Raw genomic sequence first — 21,667 nt, forward strand, 5'->3', positions numbered from 1 at the left:
AGCGCGGAGGCCGGCCGCTGAGCGGCAGCGGCCGCTGGCCAATCAGAAGTCAGGCTCGGGCAGTCTGGCCAATGGCCGCCAGGGGCGGGCCCTGTCCGCGGACAGCCTGGCCAATGGCCGCCCGGAGGCGGGCCCGTCTCCGGGGAGCCGCGCGGGCGGGGCCGGTCTGCGACCGCGGCGGAGGCTCGGGCGCGCACGCTGCCCGCCGCGGCTCCGGCGGCGGCGCCGTTCCCCGGGCGCGCGGCTCCCCGACGCTCGGCTCGGGCGGCTCCCGGCGCGGCGGCCCCGCGTTCGGGTCCCCCCGGGCCCGCGGCTCCCGTCCCGGGCTGCGGGGCGCGCGGGTGGGCCGCTAGGAGCTAGGCCCCCCGGGGGCAGCGGCGGAGCATGGCGCGGAGACCCGGCGCGCCGGCTGTCTACGGGGAGGACTTCTCCTTCGTCAGCCCGCTGGTGAAATACCTGCTCTTCTTCTTCAACATGCTGTTCTGGGTGAGGCTCGGGGGTCGGGGCCACCGGGGCGGCAGGGCATTCCCGGAGCGCCGCGGGGGCCGCCCCGGCTGGGAGGGTCGGCCTGGGCTGCCCGGGGCCCTCTGTGCGGTGAGCGGTGCCGCCTGGTTTCCTGAGCTGCTGGCGCTCGGGGGCATTTCTCCTGGGAAGGGGACCGCGGTGGTGCGGCGTCAGGAGGGCACGTTTAGAGGGGGGACCATCCTCGCTGCCGAGGATGAAGGTTTAGCAGGGACCAGCATCCACGTCAGGCCAGAAAAAGATGGGTTTGGGAGAAGAGCTGGCTGGGCAGCCCCCTGGGCACATTTCATGGTTAGGGACTTTCAGGCCTGGGGCTGGAAGGCCCGACTGCCAAAACAGGGGGTTAGGGGCGGAGTGAGAGAGAGAAGGATAACAAACCCCAAGCCGGCCCTCTACCAGTTCCTCAGGGGCATGCGTCCCTAAGGCAGGCCTCAGTGTCTGCTCCTGTCAAGGCTGAAAAGGGTCAAGAATGGCCTCCAGGTCCGATGGTCCTAAACTTTGCCCTCCCTCCTTGCAGACCAGCTTGTCCTCTAGGAGCTGGCAGCCTAGGGTAATGTAAACAGGGTCCTCTGCTGGGCTGGAAGGCTGGGGTCCTTTCAGAAGCTCCTGTTCTGGGCTGGAAAAGTATGAGGAGTATTGACCCGGAGCTGCAGACCCCTGGATTTCTGACCCTACTCTCCCATCCTGGTCGATTTGACTGAGAGGGATATGTTCACGTCTGCAGGCCTTCCCTTCCTCCCAACAGCAGGCTCATGCGGTGTGAAGAGAGCTGGCAGAGGAGGGCTGAGAATTCAGGGGGGGCCTTCAGAAAATGCCAGCTGAGTCCTGTGTGGTGGCTGGAGAGTGCTTGGGCCCTGTGGATGTGATAACATAGGGGAGTCCTCCCTGCCCCCACTCTCCTGCCACCAAAGCTGCAGCCCTGGAGGCCTGTCAGGCTTACCTCAGCCTGAGACCCGTGGCTCAGATATGCTGGAGGAAGAACAAGTCTGGGGAATAGACTTGCAGGGCTTCTGCTGGAAAGCTTTCACAGGGGCCTTGGTGTAAAGAGCAGACTCAGAGTACGCAAGTATGCTGGCCTGTCGGGGCGCTGAGTGACATCCCAGAGGCTGGTGATGACACTTGGGGAGACGGACGTTGTGGCTTCTGTCAGAGTCTCGGGTTCAGAACTAGGGTCAGACAGTTAGCAGGCATCTTGTTAAACTTCCACATTTTTACCCGGGAGAAAGCTAAATCGCAGCGCTGGTCAGTGTTTTCAGCGTGGTCCAGCAGCTGGTCAGCAGGCTTTGCCTGGTGATTTCCTGCAAACTGGCCTGCTCGTAGGGGAAGCCCATGACACAGATGGCTGCTGCGGTCGCTGGGTAACCAGTCAACCAAGTTCTCCCGGCCTACGCTCTGTTTCCCTGGGAGGTCTGAAAACAGGAAAACCCCTCACCACCACCCTGCAGGGCTGAGGGAGTGTCCTGAGGGGAATGCACCCCACAGGCCACCAACGGCAGAAACCACTTCTAGTGGCTCCCTTTGGGGTGGGCGGCCAAGGCCTGCTCCTTTGGCGCCTCGCTCTTATCTGTCCTCACTGTGAGCAGCAGGGTGTCTGTCTATCTCTCCTGGTCAGAAACAGCTTCTTGGACTGTCCCACTCCACCCTACGCCCTGTCTATTAAAGGAGTAACTTTGGGAGCTCACAGTCTGGAAGAGAGCCAGGCTCCTAGGCCCACTTACTGTGGTTAAAAATGCCTCCTGGAGACATTTGGCCACCTGCACACGTGAGTGACAAAATGCTCCCTCGCTCTGGGCAAGCATGGTCCCACCTAAAAGCTAAACTAAAGGAAACTAAAATTTACGGACGTTTTATTTGAAGCCATGTTGAGACCATCCCCAAGTTTGAGCAGAGCCCCCTTCTGGCCCTACCGCAGAGGCAGACAGCCGGTGGCTCCAGAAATGGCTCAGGGACGGGCCAGAGGCCCAGCTTCTCTCGGGCACCTAGTTACTGTGTGACACTAAGCCAACATACCTGTGTCTCTGTCCTTAATCTTTCTCCTCTAAAGGAGGGATTTGTCTGTTTCTGTGAACTATTTATAGATGAATAAATCACTCTGAGAACTGTTTTCTCTCTTTAAGACCTGGGGCAGGATCTAAGCGTGAGTCTCTCTGGGTCTTGGTCTCTGGACTTTGGTCTCCATAAGGGACGGTGAGGGGGATTAGACTTTTCAGGCGTCGCTCATTGTCCCTTCTCTCCCAAGCCCAGAGCCGCAGTTCTACCACACATCACGCAGCGCTCAGTGAAGGGCTGCTTCTCCAGCTCAGAGCTCGTCCTTGTTCCCATCCGCCTCAGGGCCGGGTGAGCATGGCCGGGTGAGAGTAGGCTTCCACTCTCCTCTTCTACCTGGCTCACACTCATGGCTGGGACAGTTGGACACGTTGCCGAGAGTGCATGCCTGGCCGACCCCAGGGGAGCTGTGTGGGGTGGTGTGTGTATCTGTGCTGGGACACGGGGGGAAGCTGGCCAGCCAGCATAGCCTGGGCTTGCATTCAGGCCTGGCGGCAGGGGCCCTGACTCCCGCCCGGGCACCTGGAGCCTGACTCAGAAGCCGATGCCTCCCTTGGAATCAGAACCAATCCTCCTGTTTATGTTCCAAATCTCATTTCCTCCTGGGCCACGAAGCTCTGGTTTTCCCCTCAAAATCAGGTTGCCGGGCGACTGATTGCTGGGTTCCCATAGCCTGAAGCAACCGCTCCACCGTCCTAGAAGTTGTATTTAAAGTCTTCAGAAGGAGCCGCCTTCCTCCGTCACTGCTGTCACCTCTGGACAGAGAAAAGATGCTGATGTGGCAGTCTTCTAGCCCCGGGCACCTGTGTCGCCAGAGCTGTCCTGCTCCTCTTTGGTGGTCCCTGTCTCCACTCTGGCAACGGTTAGGGTGCTTTTGAGTCAACCATGTGGCAGAAGCTCACCCCTGCCCCCTGCCCCGCCCGCAACCCAGGCTTCCTCAGGGTTGTGCCTCTGGGTTCACTGGGTACCCTCTCTTTCCTTCCCCACCCTGCAGTCACAGCATGTTTATCTGTGTCCGCCCCTGGGCCCCAGGCTCCTGAGCGTGGACACTGCCTTGTTTGATCCCTGCTTCCTCCTACCTGGAGCAGGAGTGGATGCTGAGCCATGCTCTGTGCCTGAGAGAGCAAAGCTTCCTGGAAGGAGACCCAGTGTCCTCCCCCCCCCCCCCAGTAGACTTGCTCTGTGAAAACAGCACGGCTTTGCCTGGCTGATCACAGTTGTGAGGTGTCCAGCTGTGTCCTCTGCCTGACACCCTCCCTCAAGCCAGGTCAGAAGAAAAATGGCGGCTGTCCTCTGGAGGAGCTCCCTAGAGCCCAGCATCTCTTTCCTCCCTGTATATGTTTGCACCCATTGAGTCTTCCCTAGGCCAGGCCTAGCCACTGGCTGAAGACTTTAAAAATCAAAAAATCAGATACAGGCATTTCATCTCAGGCTTCGCAGTCAGTCTCCCGAGGCAGAACAGGGCAGGGAGAACAGCCTGCTTGTTGCTCTCCTCCCCAGACCACAGTCAGTAGGTGAGTGTCGTGTTGAAACTGCGGCCTAACACTACTTGGTTACAGAGTGCTGTTCTGAACTTTACTGTGGGCCGGATGGACGGCCCAGAGAAGCCATAGGAGATGTGTATACTTTGGAATCCTGGTTGTGTGATGGTACATGTTGTTTCAAAACCTTGAAAAAGTAGCCGTCCCTGTGGCCCACTCCCTGAGCCATGTGTGGAGTCCTGCGGGCAGTGAGAGTCACCCACCTGCCTCAGAGGCTGGGGAGTGAGCAGACATCAAGGCTGCAAAACCTCTCTCCTGACACTCCCCCAAATGCCCTAGACGCCACCGCCTCTTCTTCCTGCACTCCTGAAGCCATCAGACTCTTGTTTGAGACAGGCTGGCCTTGAACTCCTGATCCTCCTACCTCCAACCCCTGAGTGCTGAGATTGCAAACAAGCACGGAGGAGTCTAGTCCAGCTTCTTTCTGCTCTTTTTCTTTTTCTTTCTTTCTCCATTGAGACAGGGTTTCTGTATGCAGAACTGTCCCGGTGTCCTGGCTATTCTCTCTGTCTCGCTCTCTCTCTCTGCAGGGTCACACGTGTGGAGACCAGAGAGAAACCTCAGGTGTGTCTTCACCTTCCACCTTGCTGGGACAGGGTCTCCTGTCCAGCGCTGCCTGCCTGGGGTGGCTGGCCTCAGTGTCTAGGATTCTCTTGTCCCGGGACCCCTCACAATAGGGGCCTGAGTCTACACTGGTCCTACCAAGTCCAGATTTTCACACGGGCCCTGGAGATTTGAACTCAGCTCTTCGTGCTCTACTACAAGTGCTTTGCTCACCGAGCCGTCGTCTCTCCAGTCCCCCTTTCTGATGTTTCGAGACAGGCCTTAGACTCATAGAGGTCCTCGAGCCTCAGCCCCTGAGTGCCAGTGTTAAAAGCATGAGCCACCGTGCCTATCTAAGATTCTTTTGTAAAAGCAACAGAAATGCCGGATTAGCGAGCCCCCGTGCTCTCACTACTCTGGAAGCTGAAGAGGCAGGGGGATCCTAAATTCAAGGCCGCAACAGACTGCACAGTGGACTCCAGCCTGCACTTCTCCCCGGCGAGCCCCGGGCCAGCCTGGGCACATAGCAATACCCTGTCATTAAAGAGCGTGAGTGGAGATAAGAGGCCTGACGTCATGGGCACCTTCTTCTCTCCTTCTGCTGGGCTTGTATTAAGTAGAAAGTGAAAATTTAAGCAACTTCCTAAAAGAATTTGAGAAGCACGAGATTCTCATCGTCTCGGTGATAGACTGTCGCACTCTGAGTTAGCCTGCCCTTTCTAGGACTGTGAGTTTGGATTGGGGGTGGGGAGCCTCACCATGTAGCCCAGGCTGTCCTTGAACTCACAGCAGGCCCCTGCCTCGGCTTTCTGAGTTTGGGGATTCCAGGCATGACTCCCTCCATCCAGTAACCACTGAGTGTGAGCTGAGCCTTCCCTGCCTCCAGCGTTACTGCGCAAGGGCAAAAGGAGCCACGGTCTGGGGAAGACCCCAGAGGGCCAGCCACAGGCATAACGAGGGAAAAGCAGGCTCCTCCGCTCATCAGGGTGCCAGGAGCCAGCACCACACAGACAGCTGCCCTGTGCCTGCTCAGAACTCCAGGGCAGCAGTGCTGGGGTGACACGGAGGCCAAGGGTGTGTGCGTCCCAGGAGGTGGGGAAGGGCCCCGCTTCTCTGTGCCACACTGTGCCCTTTCTCCATGCCCTGTACTTTGTAGGTGCCGCTTAGAGAGTCCTCTGAGCTCCCCAGAAGGCCTTGCTGGTACCCCTGTGTCTTCCCTGAGCTCCACCACTGCTGGAGATTGCCAGCTGCTCCCCAGAAGGACTGAGGGCAGCTGTTCTTCCTGCCTCATGATAGCCCCACAGGGACAGGTGGGACCAGGGTGGCTGCCAGTCAGAGATAGGAAGGCAGCCAGCCCATGGCTGAGGGCCTGAGGCTTTGGGGACCAGAATTATGTTGCCATCCACTCCGGCAGCTCACAAACTGAGTGAAGGAGGCGAAGTGCCTTGAATGCTGTGAATCCCAGCTCTGGAAAATGGAGACACAAGTGCCCCGTTGGTTGGGATGAGATAGCATATGTAGTTTTGTCTGGGGAGGGCAAAATGACCCGGCAGGGCAAGGTGTCTGTCACTAAGCCTGGACCCAGGGCATGGAAGCGGTGAGCCAGCCCCCAAAGCTGTCCTCGTACACTGTGACACACACAAATAAAGACATAGGAAAGTGCATGAATGAAGTGTAGTCTGCTGCTGGCTCCCGGCACTCACAGGAGGAAGTTACGACACGCAGAGACATATTTGATAGCATATTACGGTAGTAAAACTGTTTCTTTCTACAACAGAAATTAGTGTCTTGGGCTTCCTCAAAATGTAACAATATCTGTGTAATATTCCTGTCAAAAATGTGTAATTGACCAGGTGTGGTAGCGAAAGCCTATACTGCCAGCGCTTGGGGGGGTCGGTTGGGGTAGACAGCACGAGGAGTAAGTTTGAGGCCAGCACTGCCGTGAGACCCCATTTTAAACTGTCCCCCAGCTTCCCTTTTTCCACTAGAGGCCCTGGTGGTCACCTCGGCCTGGGGCACAGATCAGTGAAGCAGCCTCTTCAGTAGAGCCACAGCTGGACAGTGTGCGAGAGGGAGAAGCTAAATGCGGTGTCTTCATCACACCCCTCCCCTCTGGACCTGCGAATGAGGAGGCAGAGAGGCCACAGGTGACTCACGGAAGCCATGTCTTCAAGACCCAGCAGGGGCGACGTGCACTTGCAGACCCCAGCAGCGTGGTGCCACCTGCAGTGTTCCAGTCAGACGGGGAGGGGGGCTGCCCTGACCAGGAGGCAGTTGGTGGCCACTGGCAAAGGGACGGTCTCCCTCAGAGGCATCTCACTGAGTGTGCCAGCCACATTCAGGACAGGCCCAGGAGCTGAGGGCTAACAAAACTAACTCTATGGCATTTTGTGGACTCTGTTCTGACATGGCATTACTTTGGCTTATTGGTCTGTTGTTTGTTGTTTTTATTTTTGGTTTATTTTATTTTATTTTTGTTTTTGTGGGGTTTTTGTTTGTTGAGTTTCTTGTTTTTCTGGGATTTTTGTTATTGATAGAGACAGAGAAACAGAGAGAGTAAAGTTGGGTGGGTAAGGAGATGGATAGTATCTGGGAGGTTTTGGGGAAGGGAAAAACATGATCAATATATATTATAATTATATACATATTTTCATATATGAAATCTGGATGTGGTGGCACACGCCTTTAATCCCAGCCTTTGGGGAGGCAGAGGCAGGTGGATCTCTGAGTTTGAGACCAGCCAGGGCTACAAAGTTAGTGCAGGACAGCCAGGGCTACACAGAGAAAACAAATAATATATATATGTATGTTTTAAGAAGAGATGCCATCCCAAAAGTCGTAGTTTATAGAACTAAAAACCTTCCGGGTGTGTTTTTATTTAAATAGACTGATTTGCATTTATCTTCACTTACTGTGTATATGTGTAAGTGTGGGTACTCAGGTGCCACAGTACATATATGGAGATCAGAGGACAGCTTGCTAGAGTTGGCTCTCTCCTACCGCGTGGGACCCAGGAATGGCACTGAGTACTTGGCAAGCCCCTGTACTCACTGAGCCCTTTCAGCAGCCCTTGCAAATGAGGACTTTAAGGAGCAGTCCCTGCACACTAACATCAGAGGGAGGTGTGCTGTGCCAGGTCCAGTCAGCAGCTCTACCCTCGTGCTCTGGACTTTGACCGGACTCCCTTGGTCCCTCCTGCCCCAGCCAGGGTACTGCGTTAGGTTTAGTCACTCGTTTTCTTCCCCTTGGCTGTGACAGCGTCTCGGACTTGTTTCTGACGGGGGGGAGGGTTGTTGAGGTGTTGTAGTGTTGTGAGAACTGCCTGCCTGTCTCGCTCCTGCTGTTCCCGGGGTGGGGCTTGAGGAAGAGCACCCCCGTTGCGGCCTCTGTGAGGGAGAGCTGAGGAGCGGGTTCCCGGTGCCTCTTCCTCCTCCGGGCTCTTTGGAAGAGAAACTGCGCACAGCGCCCGCGTGAGCAGCTCTGCTCTACCCCGTTGGCAGCTGTGTTTGTTCCACAGCCTGTTCCTGTGTCCATATAGAGACACAGATGTCTATTTGATGCTGTGGGTAATGGTTTAATGCAGTTGTTTTTATTTTAAATTGTACGTGTGCACCTGTGCATGTCTGTAGGCATGGCTGGGTGTAGGTGTGTGCCTGTGAGGGCAAGTGCCCAAGGACAGAGGCATCAGATCCCCGGAGCGGGAGCGCTGGCGTTGGCAGGCGCCCGGTGTGGTTACTGGGTCCTCTGTGACAACACTCAGCCGTTGCCCATGTCTTCAGACCCCGTCTTTATTTATGTCGATGCTCAGGTTCCCAGCTTTGGCTGTCGGTAGCTCATTCACTAGCCCGTGTCTCACAATGTGAGGCTGCTGGTTGTGTGTTGTGTGTGTCCGTGTGAGCACCCATGTGGAAGCGAAGGAAGGTGCTAGTGTTTCCCTCTGTCCTTCTCTGCCTTGTTCCCCTGATGCAGGGTCTCTCATGGAGTCTGCAACTCTCCTCGTCGGCCCTGGCAGGTCAGTGAGTTCTCTAGGCACGGGCGCCGGTGTTGGGGTTACAGGCCGGCTGAGCCACAGCCGGCCTTCATGTGGACCGGCTGTTTGAACCCAGGCCCTCGAGCTTCCATAGCAAATGCTCTAACCCACTGAGCCTTCCCCCACCCCGGCTTGCTTGCCAGCACTCTACTTGGACCCACGTGGTTCCAGGCTCATCTACTACATTTCTGCTCTGGCCCTAGACCAGCCCTTTGTCCCAGAGCCCAGGGGTTGACCATTTTCATCCTAAAAGAAGGATAAAGGCACTGGTGCACGCAAGTTATTTTATATCATGTGACTGGCGGCGTTCCAGGAACATAAATTTTCCTAAGAGCTAGGCTCGGCTATTTTGAAAATGGTACCTAGCTTTTAAAAGTTCCTAGCCGGCTTCACCCTGTCCTTTATGTGAAAGCCCATTCTAAGAAGAGAAGTACTTTGTGTCAGCCCTCATGGAAGCACACCACTGGCGAGAGGCTTGGGGCGGGGATTTCGTACCAGATTGAGGCCATAGAAGCCACATTGCGTCCAGATGTTCCCACGGCCCCGTACGCTTGGCCCCGTGGCCCTTCTGTTCTTCCAGCCCAAGAGGTGGATGTCTGACTGCACTCCTGAAGTTCTGTCCAGCCTCAGAATTCGCTGCAGCTCCTGCCTGCAGCACTAGCCCTGCCATGGAGCTCCGAGGACTCCAGGGTAGGAAAGAGGGCAAGGACGGAGCGCGAGCGATGAAGCTGTGAAATGCAAGGAGAGCCACCCTCTGAGATCATGCTCGCTGTTAATGCTCGAGCCTCCATCTTGATCTTAATGTTTGTGGTTTTCTGTTGTTCATTCCCGGCTGGCTGCACTTTAGCTGTAAAGTTCTCAAACCAGCTGCACCGTGGGACCCTGGAACTCCCTGAGAGCTGCCGGTGTCAGAGGTTCTCCACAGCGTGGTTTGCAGGGCTGGCTGGACATACGAGTTGGCGCGTCTCCTCCAGCCCGGTGACTCCGGTGGCAGCCAGGGTTGAGAGCCTGTGCTGTAAGCTGCGGTGCTCTTGTTTAACCCCCGGATAACTGTAAGGACAGATTATAGGACAGATTGTAGGTCCTCGCACCTGATACTAGCAGCCGATGGCTGGACTGAATAGTGTGTCAGTCCTGCTCCCCACTTAACGCTCTACACCGCACAGATTTACTCTTTCATGCTTCTGGAGGTCCACGGTCCAAAACGGGCTCTCCTGGGCTGGTGTCAAGGTGTCTGTCCCTCGTGCCGTGTTCCTGCTGTGTTCTGGGGCTTTGTCCTTTCCTGCTGCAGCTTCGGCCTACCTCCCTTGGTCCATGGCTTGTCCTTTCCTGCTGCAGCTTTGGCCTGCATCCCTTGGTCCATAGCACTGCGTTGATCCAACTTTGCTGCCCCGTTCTGCCTCCCTCTCGGAATCTGACCCTCTGCCTTCTTTCTGATAAGGTCCGCTTGTGACCACATTGGGCCCTGTGGGGGAGGGGCGCTAATTTCTCCATCTTTAACCCCTAAATCCTAAATCACATTTGCAAAAACTCCCTTTGGCAACATAAGAAAATATATTCACACGTTCACAGAATTAGGACTTTATGGTCTTGTGGGGCGTTAGCCTACGTACTGCAGTGGGCGGAGCAACTGTGGTGATTGCCGGCCTGTGGAGGGAATTCAGTTACCCTGTGACACGCAGCCTTTCTCTCTCTCTTCCTCCCTCTCCTTTTCCCTACCCCATCTCTTGTTAAAATAAGGTCTCACGTAGCCCATTCTAGGTCCAGCTTACGATGTCGCCATGGCTGACCTTGAACTTCAGAGTCTCCCATTTCTCCCTTCAGAACACTGGGCTGCAGGTGTGCACGCCGCCGCCTGCTGATTTGATCCCTGTACCGTTACCCACTCTAGAAAGTTTTAGTGCGTGGGAAGGAGGCTAGGAGCGACAGAAACACAGCATAGACACTCGTTTCTAAATAACTCCCTAGTAAAATAATTTCAGAACTGCAGTCCCGGGCGAGGGTTTCCCTGTCTCCCTGTGTGTCTAAGCCTGGCCATGCGATGGGAAGAGTTGGCGGCACCTCCCGCCCCACGTTCCACTCTTTAAGCTGCCTGTGCAGCCTGGGCAGAATATGAACTCTGATGAGGTGGAGGAAGGGCCACATGGGGGCTGAGGACACAGGGCTGTGGGTGCACAAGGACAAAGATGGTAATGTTGGGCCCAAGTCAGAAGGACCTGAGTAGGGAAGGAGAAAGGGCCATGGATTCGCAGAGAGACTTAGTTTTAACCCAGGATTTACCATTAACTACAGCACTCAAGAGGCAGAGGCAGGTCTGTGCTCTGCTAAACAGTAAAGAACTTTCAGAGAGAAGTCTCGTGTGGAAACCTGTCTTTCTCATACAGGGCTAGTTTGACCCTGTCAGGGGCCTGCGCTTCTCTTTCCCTGCCGACCTCCCAGGAGGCCCTTTCCAGTAGATCCTTGTCTTGCAGGAAGGGGGTCTAGATGCATTCCCTCCTGAGCTGGCTAAGCCTCTGCTGCTGAGACCTCTCTGCCAGAGCTTGGCCTAATCTATTGCCATGGCAACAGTCAGCTGCTGCTTGGCACCAGCCTGGAGACTGGGCTCTACACTGAAAGGAGGCCTGGAGCCACCAGATACTTTCGGGGGCCTGGGGAACAAAGAGCCTGGGAGCCCCTAATGGTTTCCTGTCGCAGGGAGGAGCCATGACATTTCTAAGGCCTCGCTTGTGTTCCTCCATCCTGGAATCAGAGTTATAAAGGTTCCTTCCATGGTAGTCCCATGCAGCACTGCCTTTCACATCAGTGTGCACTTTATTTGTGGCCTCCAAGGGGGCTGGAGAGCTAGGGCCTGCGGCCACCCGAAGATCCACGTAGGTGGGTTAGAATCAGGGTTGCACAGTTCCTGCGTGGGGCTGTTGGTGATGGTGTACAATGTTTAATGTCAGAAACTGCATTAGGTGCTTTCCAAGCATTGTTTTATTTAACTCTCACACAATTTTTTTCTACACGGACAACATGGCTTAGTGGGTAGAGGTGCGGCCAAGCCTGGCAGCTGAGCCTGATCGCCGGGAAACAGTGGAAGGGAAGAGTCACCTCAGGCACGTTGTCCTCTTATGTCACATGCATGGGTGGCCCGAGTTCGTTTACACACACACAAACGAATAAATTGTAAAAGTGTGAAATTAACTCAGTCTTATACACATGTGTAAGAGCATTTTGCCTGTGTGTTTGTCATTGCCCTCAGAGGCTAGAGGAAGGAGCCAAATCCCCTGAAACTGGAGTTACAGGTGGTTGTGAGCCGCCACGTGGGAGCTGGGACTTGAACCCAGGTCCTCTGCAAGAGCAAGGCTCTTAACCGCTGAGCCATCTCTCCAGCCCGTGTCTTTTTTAAGACTTAAGGAATATTGTTAACCAGGCGGTATGGTGCGGGCGCACACCTTTAGACCCAGCACTTGGGACAGTGAGGCAGGCACAGCTCAGCCTGGGGCCAGCCTGGTCTCCAGATTGCCGCCCTCACTAAGCTTTCACAAAGCTGTAATTCCAGTGCTGCGGGATCCAAGGATCTCCCATGCCCTCTGCTGGCTTCCTTGTGCACCCACACAGACACACAAAAAAAAATCAAGTATTTTTTTCTTTGAGACAGGCCTTTGCGCTGAAGCCCAGCCTCATTCTTGGTCCCTGCCTCAACCTTCTAAGAGCTGAGATTCACCCATAAGCCATCATACCAGCTCTCTGTCCTAATTTAGTCTCACATGCAGAAGTCAACCAAGACCAGAAAATTGTCACAAATGGGGTTAAATACCTGAATCTCTCAGAAGTCCATGCCTTGTTGTAAGTGTGTGTGTGTGTGTGTGTGTGTGTGTGTGTGTGTGTGTAAGTTTGGATGCTTGTGATTGAACACAAGCCTTGTGCTGTAGCCTGGAGTTATATCTGTCTGGAAGCCTGTGTTTTTAATCACTGTTCTGTCCTGTATTCCCCTTTGCTATCTTAATTTCTCCTTCTGTGAAATGGGGCCACTATCTGTCTGTCTCACAAAATAAGTGCGTTACAGAGAGTGAAGGTGACAGCGTCTCTCATGGAGCCTCAGCGCTGTCACTGGGGTTGGCTCAGGGTACCTGCCCTGTATCCTGGAAAGCTGTCTTCGCTTGCTTTCATCCCGTCCAAACATTCTCATTTTCAGAATCTCAAACTGACTGCCTGTCCCCACAGGTGATCTCCATGGTCATGGTGGCTGTGGGTGTGTACGCCAGGATGACGAAGCACGCAGGTAGGCCCTGGGTCTCCCTCTGCCTCCCCGCACATGCTCCTGTTCCAGCGCTGGCCCGGGGCTGAGGTCAGAGGAGAGGCTCCTGGAGCCTAGCCTAGCCTAGCCTTCCCGACTCCCGAGCCTTCCCGAGCCTAGCCTCCCTGACTCTCCAGCCTTCCAGAGCCCAGCCTCCCCCGAGCCCAGCCTCCCAGCCACTTCCCTCTGGATCTCGGGAACCTGTCTGCCTGTGGGACCGAGTCCTGCAGAGAAGCCAGCTGTGTGGAAGCAGAGAGCAGGCAGGGTCTTGCTCTCCCTCGTAGCTTGTGGAGCAGCTCTGCATCCATCCCTCTGCAAAGCTTTGGTGAATCACCCCTAGGGACCCCAACGCTGCTAGCGAGCGGCTAGCTCAGCCCTCTCAGGAGCACAGCGGGTGTCCGCTCACACTGGACCGCTCCAGCACACTGCTCCCCGTGACTCGGGCTTTCCCACAGTCCTGGCCAGGCAGGGAAGTCCTCAGGACGGGGAGAACAGGTTGGGTGCACCCCTCCCTCCTCTGCTCCCAGTGGGCACCGGGCTCCAGCTGAGGTGAGCCTCTCTCCCAGAAGCAGCCTTGGCGTATCTGGCGGTGGACCCCGCCATCCTGCTGATCGTGGTGGGCGTGCTGATGTTCCTCCTCACCTTCTGTGGCTGCATCGGATCCCTGCGGGAGAACATCTGCCTTCTGCAGACGGTGCGTTTGCGTGCCCGCCCCCCTGCCCCAGGCCGCCCCGCCCCGCCCCCCTGCCCCAGGCCGCCCCGCCCCGCCCCGCCTGCCCCAGGCCGCCCCGCCCCGCCCCCCTGCCCCAGGCCGCCCCGCCCCGCCCCGCCTCACCCCATTCTGCCCGCTGAGCCTGTGCTGCCCCATCCTGCACGGTCCTGCCCCGTCCTGCCCGCTGAGCCCCTGCTGCCCACTCCTCACTTCAGAGCGCTGCCCAGGGCGGCCCAGCACAGGGCGGCCAACTCCGAGGCACTGTGGCAGAGGCGGCAGTGTTTGCAGTGTGGCGGCTGTGGAGGAGAACCGGGCTGGTCCTGCCTTGGCCCGGGGGTGGCTGCTTCTCATCGCAGTGACCATGGCCTCCCTTCTTGCCACAGTTCTCTCTCTGCCTCACCGTCGTGTTCCTGCTGCAGCTGGCCGCTGGCATCCTGGGCTTCGTCTTCTCAGACAAGGTAAGGCGGGAGCCTGGGGGCCTCCTAGTACCGGAGGGAGCAAGGGGAAGTGACTGCTTCTGGTTAATTAATCACAGCGTCGCCCCCTGGGGAAGCATCAGCCCGTGAAAGGTTTCCTTAGGGATGGATAAATGGCCCTTAACAGCAGCCTGTTTAAAGAGAGTTTCGTGACTGTAAGGTGTTTTCCTTGGACAGCCTGAGATGCCACACAGGGCGGGGGCAGGGTATAGCATCGCAAGCATTAAAATAAATGACGAAGAACTCAGTGAGTGGGGCGCAGACAGCTCCAGGAGGCCCTCACCCAGGAAGTGTTTCTTGAACTCGTGGAAAGCAGAGAGCTGGCGGACCCCGGGCTTCCTGGAGGTGGGCTGAGCGAGCCACAGTCCTAATTAAGAATTTCCTTTATTCTCAGCACTGGGAAGCCAGAGGCAGGGGGGTCTCCGTGAGTGTGAGCCAGCATTGCCTACGTAGTGAGTTCGAGGCCAGCTGGGTCTGTACAGTAAGAAATCTTTTTAAATTAAAAAGAAGAAAAATGTAGCCAGGTGTGGTGGCACATCCCTTTAATCCTAGCCCTGAGGAGGCAGAGGCAGGTGGATCTCTGTGAGTTCCAGGCCAGCCTGGTCTACACAGTCCATTCCAGGACAGCTTGAGCTCCCCCAGACAAAACAAAACACACAAACCAAAAAAAAAAAAAAGGGAAGAAAAGCAAACCAGAATTTCACTTTCAAATGACAAATAGTTACCAGGAATAAAGTACAAGACCATGAAATAAAGTCACAGGAAAAGAAGCCAGGTGTGGTGGCACACATCCTTAATCACTGCCCCGGAGGCAGGGGCGGCTCTGAGTTCGAGGCCAGCCTGGTCTACAGAGGGAGTCCAGGACAGCCAGGGCTACACAGAGAAACCCTGTCTCGATAATGAACATGAACACACAGAAAACCATAGGAAGAGCAGCTGAGCAGAAAGAGACCACAGGACAAGGTTAGCCACTGAGCTTATCTGTAGCTTAGTAAAGCAGATCTGAAGACGCGATCTCCTTGTGTCCACTAGAGGTCAGTGTCTCCACTCAGTAAGCCCCTTTCTGATGGATCAAGACAAAATTCGGTTCCTTCCTGCACCAGTCAACAGGTATTTTGAGGTACTAATACACAGAAGTAGGTAACTGCGTTATTTCAAGAGATAGTTCTGAGGCGCTGTGACACTGGGACCCGTGCTTCTCTGTCCCACTGCTACCCGAGGCCCAGAGTGCATGGGCCCCAAACAACCAGCCAACTAGCCAAACGACCTTTCTTTAGGCCTCAGAGTGAAGATGATCTGAGGGACTATGACCTTGACCTTTGACAGCTGGGGTAATTTTACCTTTGTGACCTCCCCAGTTCTTAGGAGGCAGTCAGTGATGTCTTCGGTGACCCAGGCCTCTTCATCATGCTTCCCACTGTGGTGTTAAGGAGGAAAGGACATGAGTTTTAGCTGTCGATGGGGCTCTCCCTCTGGATCCTGCGTGAATGAGGATTGGAGCTTAGGGTGTCCTCACTCACCAAGGCTGACAGGCTTCTCATTACTCTTTCGGCCTTTGGCTGGGAGAGCACAAAGTGAGTTTGCGGCAGACCGAGGCTCCCCAGCGAGCTAACGGTCCACAGGATGGAAGACACACCGATGTGTAAAAGGGAGGCTAGAATGGGAGAGGGTGGCAACAAATAGATGTGGTGGAAAGATTGGGGGCGCGACGGTTCGTAGTGTCTGAGGCCCTTCAGCGGCACTGACTTCAGAGGCTATCCGCGTAGACCCAGGGCGGTGGGAGAGCACACGCCTGTGCTGACCCGCTGGGACATGGCAAGGAGAGGAGGCTGCCCTGGGCCTTTGATCACACTGTGGTGTGTGGAGGGAACCCTCCTGCCTCCTAGAGGCTGGTGTGACGGAAGCCACAGAGAAACCTGGAAGGGAGGGCTGCGATGAAGCACCATAACCAGGAACTAGACAAGCTTGTTTGGGCCTGTGGAGCCTGAGGACGAGACAGGGAGACACAGCAGTGGGCAGGGGGCAGAAGTGGGGTGCTGAGGAATCATCTTGAACCACAGGCAGGAAACAGAAAGTGCACTGGGAATGGTACATGGCTTTTACACTCCAGAGCCCACCCTCAGTGACATACTTTCTTCACCAAAGCCATACCACACACACACCCCAAACCATACCACCAACTAGGGACTAAGTACTTAAACATTGTGGAGGATGTTTCCTTTCAAACCACCACAAATGCTGATCTGTGTTTGCTGTTGTTTCTGAGGGATTAATAAATTATGGTTACTCTCATGTCCTGATTGCATCTGCCAGGCTCGGGGGAAAGTGAGTGAAATCATCAACAATGCGATTGTGCATTATCGAGATGACCTGGACCTGCAGAACCTCATCGACTTTGGCCAGAAGAAGGTACCAGCCAAGTATGGTGTGCTCAGCCAGTGTCCTGGGGTCGGGGGAAAGTTAAGATTATTGCAAGAAATGTCTCACTCTCGAGGCCTGTGGACCTCTTACCTGCTAAGTAATGTGTTCTGGGAAGGGCTTTGGGGTGGAGAACAGGCACTGTTAAGGACATAGAATGATACATAGAGAATTACAAATATTTATATATATTAATAGATATATGAAGTGAAACATATGTATGTGCTTATGTAAAGAAGAGGAGAGGAAAAACTGTGTAGTCTCATTTATAAAAGGATGCTGGAAAAAATTTTAAGAAACCATTTTAAGGGGTTGCTTATAGGGGAATGAGGAACTACTATATTTTATTATATATTACATTAAAAATTGTGGCTAAATACAATAAAAAAAAATACCATTTTGTGCCAGGCACTGGTGGCTTGTGCCTTTGATCCCAGCACTCAAGAGGCAGAGGCAGGTCTGTGTCTAAGAGAGGTCTGAGTCTAAGGCCAGCCTGGGCTATAGAGGGAGTTCCAGGACAGCCTAGGCTACACAGAGAAACCCTGTCTTGAGAAATAAACAACAACAACAAAATTTTGTTTTGTTTTGCTTGTTTTTGTGAAACTAGGAGTAGACCTCAGAGTCTTGACCATCATGGACAAATACTATATAACCCTGAGCTATCCCCAGAACCCAGAATTTACCCCCTTTTAGGTATTAAACGTATTTACAGTAACTGGAGGTAGTTGGGAGCCTAAGACAGAAAGATGAAGCGCTCAAGGCCTACCTGGGTTATGTAGGGAGCTCAAGGGCAGCCTGAGGAACAGCCTAGTGGAGAGCCCCTGCCCGTGTGTGTGAGGCCCCAGGTATAGAAGTGGGGGAGGGGCATCACCCTGCATGTCCTCAGGACACCATCTATCAGCAGGGCGTCCATCTTTGCCTGTATGGCAGTGCTAGAAAAATGGAAGCAGAAAGCCTGGGAGTGAAAGCCACACTTGGCCGCATATTAAGTTCCAGGCCGGCTGGTTACAGAGAGCCCACCTCAGCAGCACAACACGGCTCTTTTCAGGCTAATAGGTGGCTCAGCGGGCAAGCAAAGCCTGACAGAGAACCCGAGCTTGAGTGCAGGGGTCCACGGTGAAAGGAGAGAATGCCCTGTGGCCTTTACGTATGCGCTGTGGCATATGTGTGCACTTAGGCAGACACACACACATGAACTGTACCCATTAAACACTTGCCATGTCCCTCTCATCCACGCCACCTCAGTTCAGCCCTGTGGCTGTACTACTGAGGGGACGCCGGAAGAATGGGGGTACGTGTCCTCCCGTGACGGACGGCTGCCACGGCACGTCCTCCAGTTTCATCGGTGTAGTTCCTTCTTTACGGGGAACTCCGAGCGCCTGCCTGCTGTTTGAGTGGCTTTCGGCTGTTCTAGGCTGTAAATCAGAGTGTGACTCACAGCGCTTCCGGCCAGTTCGCTTTCATGGATAAGTTAGGACTCATGATGCTGAAGATTTTCTTCCATGATTTCTCTTATGTCAAGGGTTTTGGTTTGGATGTTTTCTTAATTTTTTTTTTCTCTTGGTAGTGCTGGAGTGAATCCAGGAGTCAGACATTTCAAGCATATGCCTTGTCACTGAACAACCCAAGTTCAAGCCAGGAATTTTGAACATCTCCTTTTGCCAGACTGTGCTTTGTAGGGTTATACATCCAGAACCTTAAGAATATGTACTGAATAATATGTACAGTTTTCTGTGTGTGTGTATATATGTGTGTGTATACGTGTGTACGCACGTGAGCTCGAAATTGGGTTATCATAATATACATAAAGAATTGAAAAGAGAGTTTCTTCAGGTGAAAGCAACCGAGAAGCATGAGCTTACAGATGTGCTTAGACTCCCTTGCAGTCACAGCCAGCGCTCGCCTAGCCCTGTGCCCGGCTCAGCGTTGGGGTGCGCCTTAGTCTGTGTGCTCTGTTGCAGTTCAGCTGCTGTGGAGGGATCTCCTACAGAGACTGGTCCCAGAACATGTACTTCAACTGCTCGGAGGAAAACCCGAGCCGCGAGCGCTGCTCGGTGCCTTATTCCTGCTGCCTGCCCACCCCCAGCCAGGTGAGCGAGCCCCCAGCCAAGTGAGGGAGACCCCATCCCCAGCCAGGTGAGGGAAACCCCAGCCAGGTGAGCGAGGAGCCCCCAGTCAGATGAGGGAGACCCTACCCCAGCCAGGTGAGGGAGACCCCATCCCCAACCAGGTGAGCACCCTAGCCAGGTGAGCGAGGAGCCCCCATCCAGGTGAGAGAGACCCTACCCCAGCCAGGTGAGGGAGACCCCAGCCAGGTGAGGGAGACCCTACCCCCAGCCAGGTGAGGGAGCACTCCACATGCTTCCTCCAGGGTAAGGCTGCCATGGGGACACTCCATTCTCACTTAAGCAGCTGGTTGTGCAAGACGCTGCAGGGTTTGTCTTCACGATATGTGGGGGTCACGTTAGCCTCTTAGGCCCACAGGGGGTGCAGAAGGGCAGCCCCAAAGTGGAGGGCTGGACCCAGAGCGCCCAAAGGAAAGGAATTCTGCACTTGGCCATTTTTTAATTAAATTTTTATTTTTTATATTAATTACAGTTTATTCACTTTGTATCCCAACTGGAGCCCCCTCCCTCGTCCCCTCCCAATCCCACCTTCCCTCCCTCTTCTTCTCTTCCTATGCCCCTCCCCTAGTCCACTGATAGGGAAGGTCCTCCTCCCCTTCCATCTGACCCTAGCCCCTTAGGCCTCATCGGGACTGGCTGCATTGTCTTCCTCTGTGGCCTGGTAAGGCTGCTCCCCCTCAGGGGGAGGTGATCAAAGAACCAGCCACTGAGTTCACATCAAAGACAGCACCTGTTCCCCTTACTAGGGCACCCACTTGGAGACTGAGCAGCCATGGGCTACATCAGTGGAAGGGTTCTAGGTTATATCCATGCATGGTCTTTGGTTGGAGTTTCAGTCTCAGAAAAGACCCCTGGGCCCAGATTTTTTGGTTCTGTTGCACTTGGCCATTTTTATTCCAGCATTTTCCACAGACATTCTCCAGCAGCTTAGGGGTTGGGAAAGTTGGCAAGTTTATCGGGTAGTGTTTCGTGGTGTGGGTACCATTCGCTTGTCAACCTCTCCTCAGGCCGTCATCAACACCATGTGTGGCCAGGGTATGCAGGCTGTTGACTACCTGGAGGCCAGTAAGGTCATCTATACCAACGGCTGCATTGACAAGCTGGTCAACTGGATCCACAGCAACCTTTTCCTGCTTGGCGGTGTGGCGCTGGGCCTGGCCATCCCCCAGGTAACTCCCCCGTCCAGCTGGTGGGTCTCCGGGCTCTGCAGAGGGCTAGAGGGTCGTGCTTGCTGCACTGGGAAGACTGAGCCTTGGAGAGCAGAGTGGCCCCTGCTCAGGGCCTGATTCCTTCCGCCTTTGCAGCTGGTGGGGATCCTGCTGTCCCAGGTCCTCGTGAATCAGATAAAAGATCAGATCAAGCTGCAGCTGTACAACCAGCAGCACCGGGCGGACCCGTGGTACTGAGAAGCCTCCCAGTGTCTCCTGACCGCTGCAGAGAGCAGAGGGTGCTGTTCGCAACCCCCAGCCAGGGCCCAGTGGAAAGAAGCCAACTCCAGAGGACAGGGCGCAAGATGGCTCAGGACTCCCAAGGCTGTGCCTCATCTCCCCGCCCTCGCAGCGGCATTGTTCGAGAATTGTCTTGTCCAGTTTCTAACTCTGAACATTTGCGCGTTCTCTTGGGCAGAGAGTTGTGGCAGGCAGCCGGGGTACAGAAGGCTGTGGGGACGCCAGCCGCATGCTTTCCCCAGGCACAACAGACCGCTCTGTTTGCTGAGCGAGGTGGACATCCTGAGAGGCTGCTGCCAGGGTCCTGGTCTGTGGAGAGGACACTAGCGGCCCTGCCTGGAGCTCGGCTGCGCGATCCCAGCTCCAGAGGGGCAGGGAGTGAAGCGGGCAGAGGGGAGTGAGCCCGGGGCTTGGACTGACAGCCGGGTACACGTAAGGAGTGGAGGGGGCTTGTTTACCAAATGCTTGCCTTGCCCTCCTCCCAGGCAGTCAGGGGGAGCGGCCTCCTGTCCCTCCTTCATTCCCATGGAAACATGGCAGCGGGCAAGGGGTACAGAGCAGCCACATTCCTCCCTACCCTTCCCAAAATGTTTGGCACCCTCTGCTCTGCGCTGGGCAGAGCTGGAGAAGCCTGCCCTCCCTCCGCAGCGAGCCGCGTTAACTTGGCTGAGGAGAGGTAGCGCCTCCACGCATGCCCCGCCTCAGCGTTTCCCCGGCGTGGAATCTGGCAGACGCTTGTTGACCTGGGCCAGCCACCAGTTCTCCACCGGCCCGCCTCCCGGGGAGACCCCCAGCCGCACAGCACCTCCCTGTTCCCGCCCAGGCCCCGGCTACGTCAGGGTCTCGCTCTCGGGGCTGAGAGGAGGATTCCAGGTCCTGACCCCCAGAAGCAGCGTTGCTGCATTTCCAACCCCGAGCTTAGTTTGCTTGCTTGCTTGCTTTTTGATCCCAGCGGGTTGAAACTCACTTAGGACGGGGCGGAGAGCACGCCGCATCACTGAGGAAGGCCGCGCCCAGCCTCGTCTTTGTCTGGAGGAGCTGGGTGCTGACGCCCAGCCCGCCTTCGGGAGCACCGGGCCAGCCTGGCGGCCTGTGCGGCTCCCTCGGCCCGGGCCGCTCTCCGAGGGCGGGCGGCTCCGCCACGTGGGTGGTCCCTACCCGGGACGAGGAGCCGCCCCCGCAGCCGGGGCCTTGGGCCGGGCTCTCTGACCTGGCCCGGGAGACTTGGGCTTCCTCCGCCGGCCTATCCGCCTGCGAGGGCAAGAAGAAATAAAGTCATCGCGAGTGTAAAAATGAGAGTAAGGGCCTTTATTCCGAGGAGGAAGAGGGAGAGGGGCACGCGTCCGTGGTAAGTGCCCAAAGCGTGCGTTTTCTCCTTTTCTTCCAATAACACGGACCCAGAGTTAGTCGCTGTCCCCAGTTCTGCGGCGTTGAGTAGCGCCCCAGCACTGGTTCTGCTTGGACTGAATTCCTCCAATTTCTGCCAGTGCCCCAGACTTTAAAACTCGGTGAATCAATGTTCA

General features: G+C 55.4%; 1 protein-coding gene across 2 annotated transcripts; it reads left to right on the forward strand.

Annotated features, from left to right (window-relative positions):
- Positions 1 to 167: 167 nt before the first annotated feature.
- Tspan33 (tetraspanin 33) lies at positions 168 to 21,437 on the forward strand. 2 transcript variants are annotated; one of them, XM_021641292.2, is made up of 8 exons: positions 168 to 486; positions 12,892 to 12,949; positions 13,531 to 13,658; positions 14,060 to 14,134; positions 16,466 to 16,561; positions 18,532 to 18,660; positions 19,704 to 19,865; positions 20,001 to 21,437. In XM_021641292.2, the coding sequence occupies exons 1-8, from the start codon at positions 385 to 387 to the stop codon at positions 20,100 to 20,102; spliced, it is 852 nt and encodes a 283-aa protein (XP_021496967.1). In that variant the 5' UTR covers positions 168 to 384; the 3' UTR covers positions 20,103 to 21,437. The 2 variants fall into 2 exon arrangements, with proteins under 2 accessions (XP_021496967.1, XP_021496968.1); XM_021641293.2 differs by having other exon boundaries at positions 13,534 to 13,658.
- The last annotated feature ends 230 nt before the right edge of the window (positions 21,438 to 21,667 follow it).

This window comes from Meriones unguiculatus, chromosome 21 (genome assembly GCF_030254825.1).
Source record: "Meriones unguiculatus strain TT.TT164.6M chromosome 21, Bangor_MerUng_6.1, whole genome shotgun sequence".
Classification (NCBI taxonomy): domain Eukaryota; kingdom Metazoa; phylum Chordata; class Mammalia; order Rodentia; family Muridae; genus Meriones; species Meriones unguiculatus.

Coding starts and splice junctions, on each gene's coding strand:
- Tspan33 (XM_021641292.2), top strand. CDS start 385: ATGGCGCGGAGACCCGGCGCGCCGGCTGTCTACGGGGAGGACTTCTCC. Junction 14,135..16,465: donor GCTTCGTCTTCTCAGACAAG/GTAAGGCGGGAG, acceptor TGCATCTGCCAG/GCTCGGGGGAAAGTGAGTGA. Junction 16,562..18,531: donor TCGACTTTGGCCAGAAGAAG/GTACCAGCCAAG, acceptor GCTCTGTTGCAG/TTCAGCTGCTGTGGAGGGAT.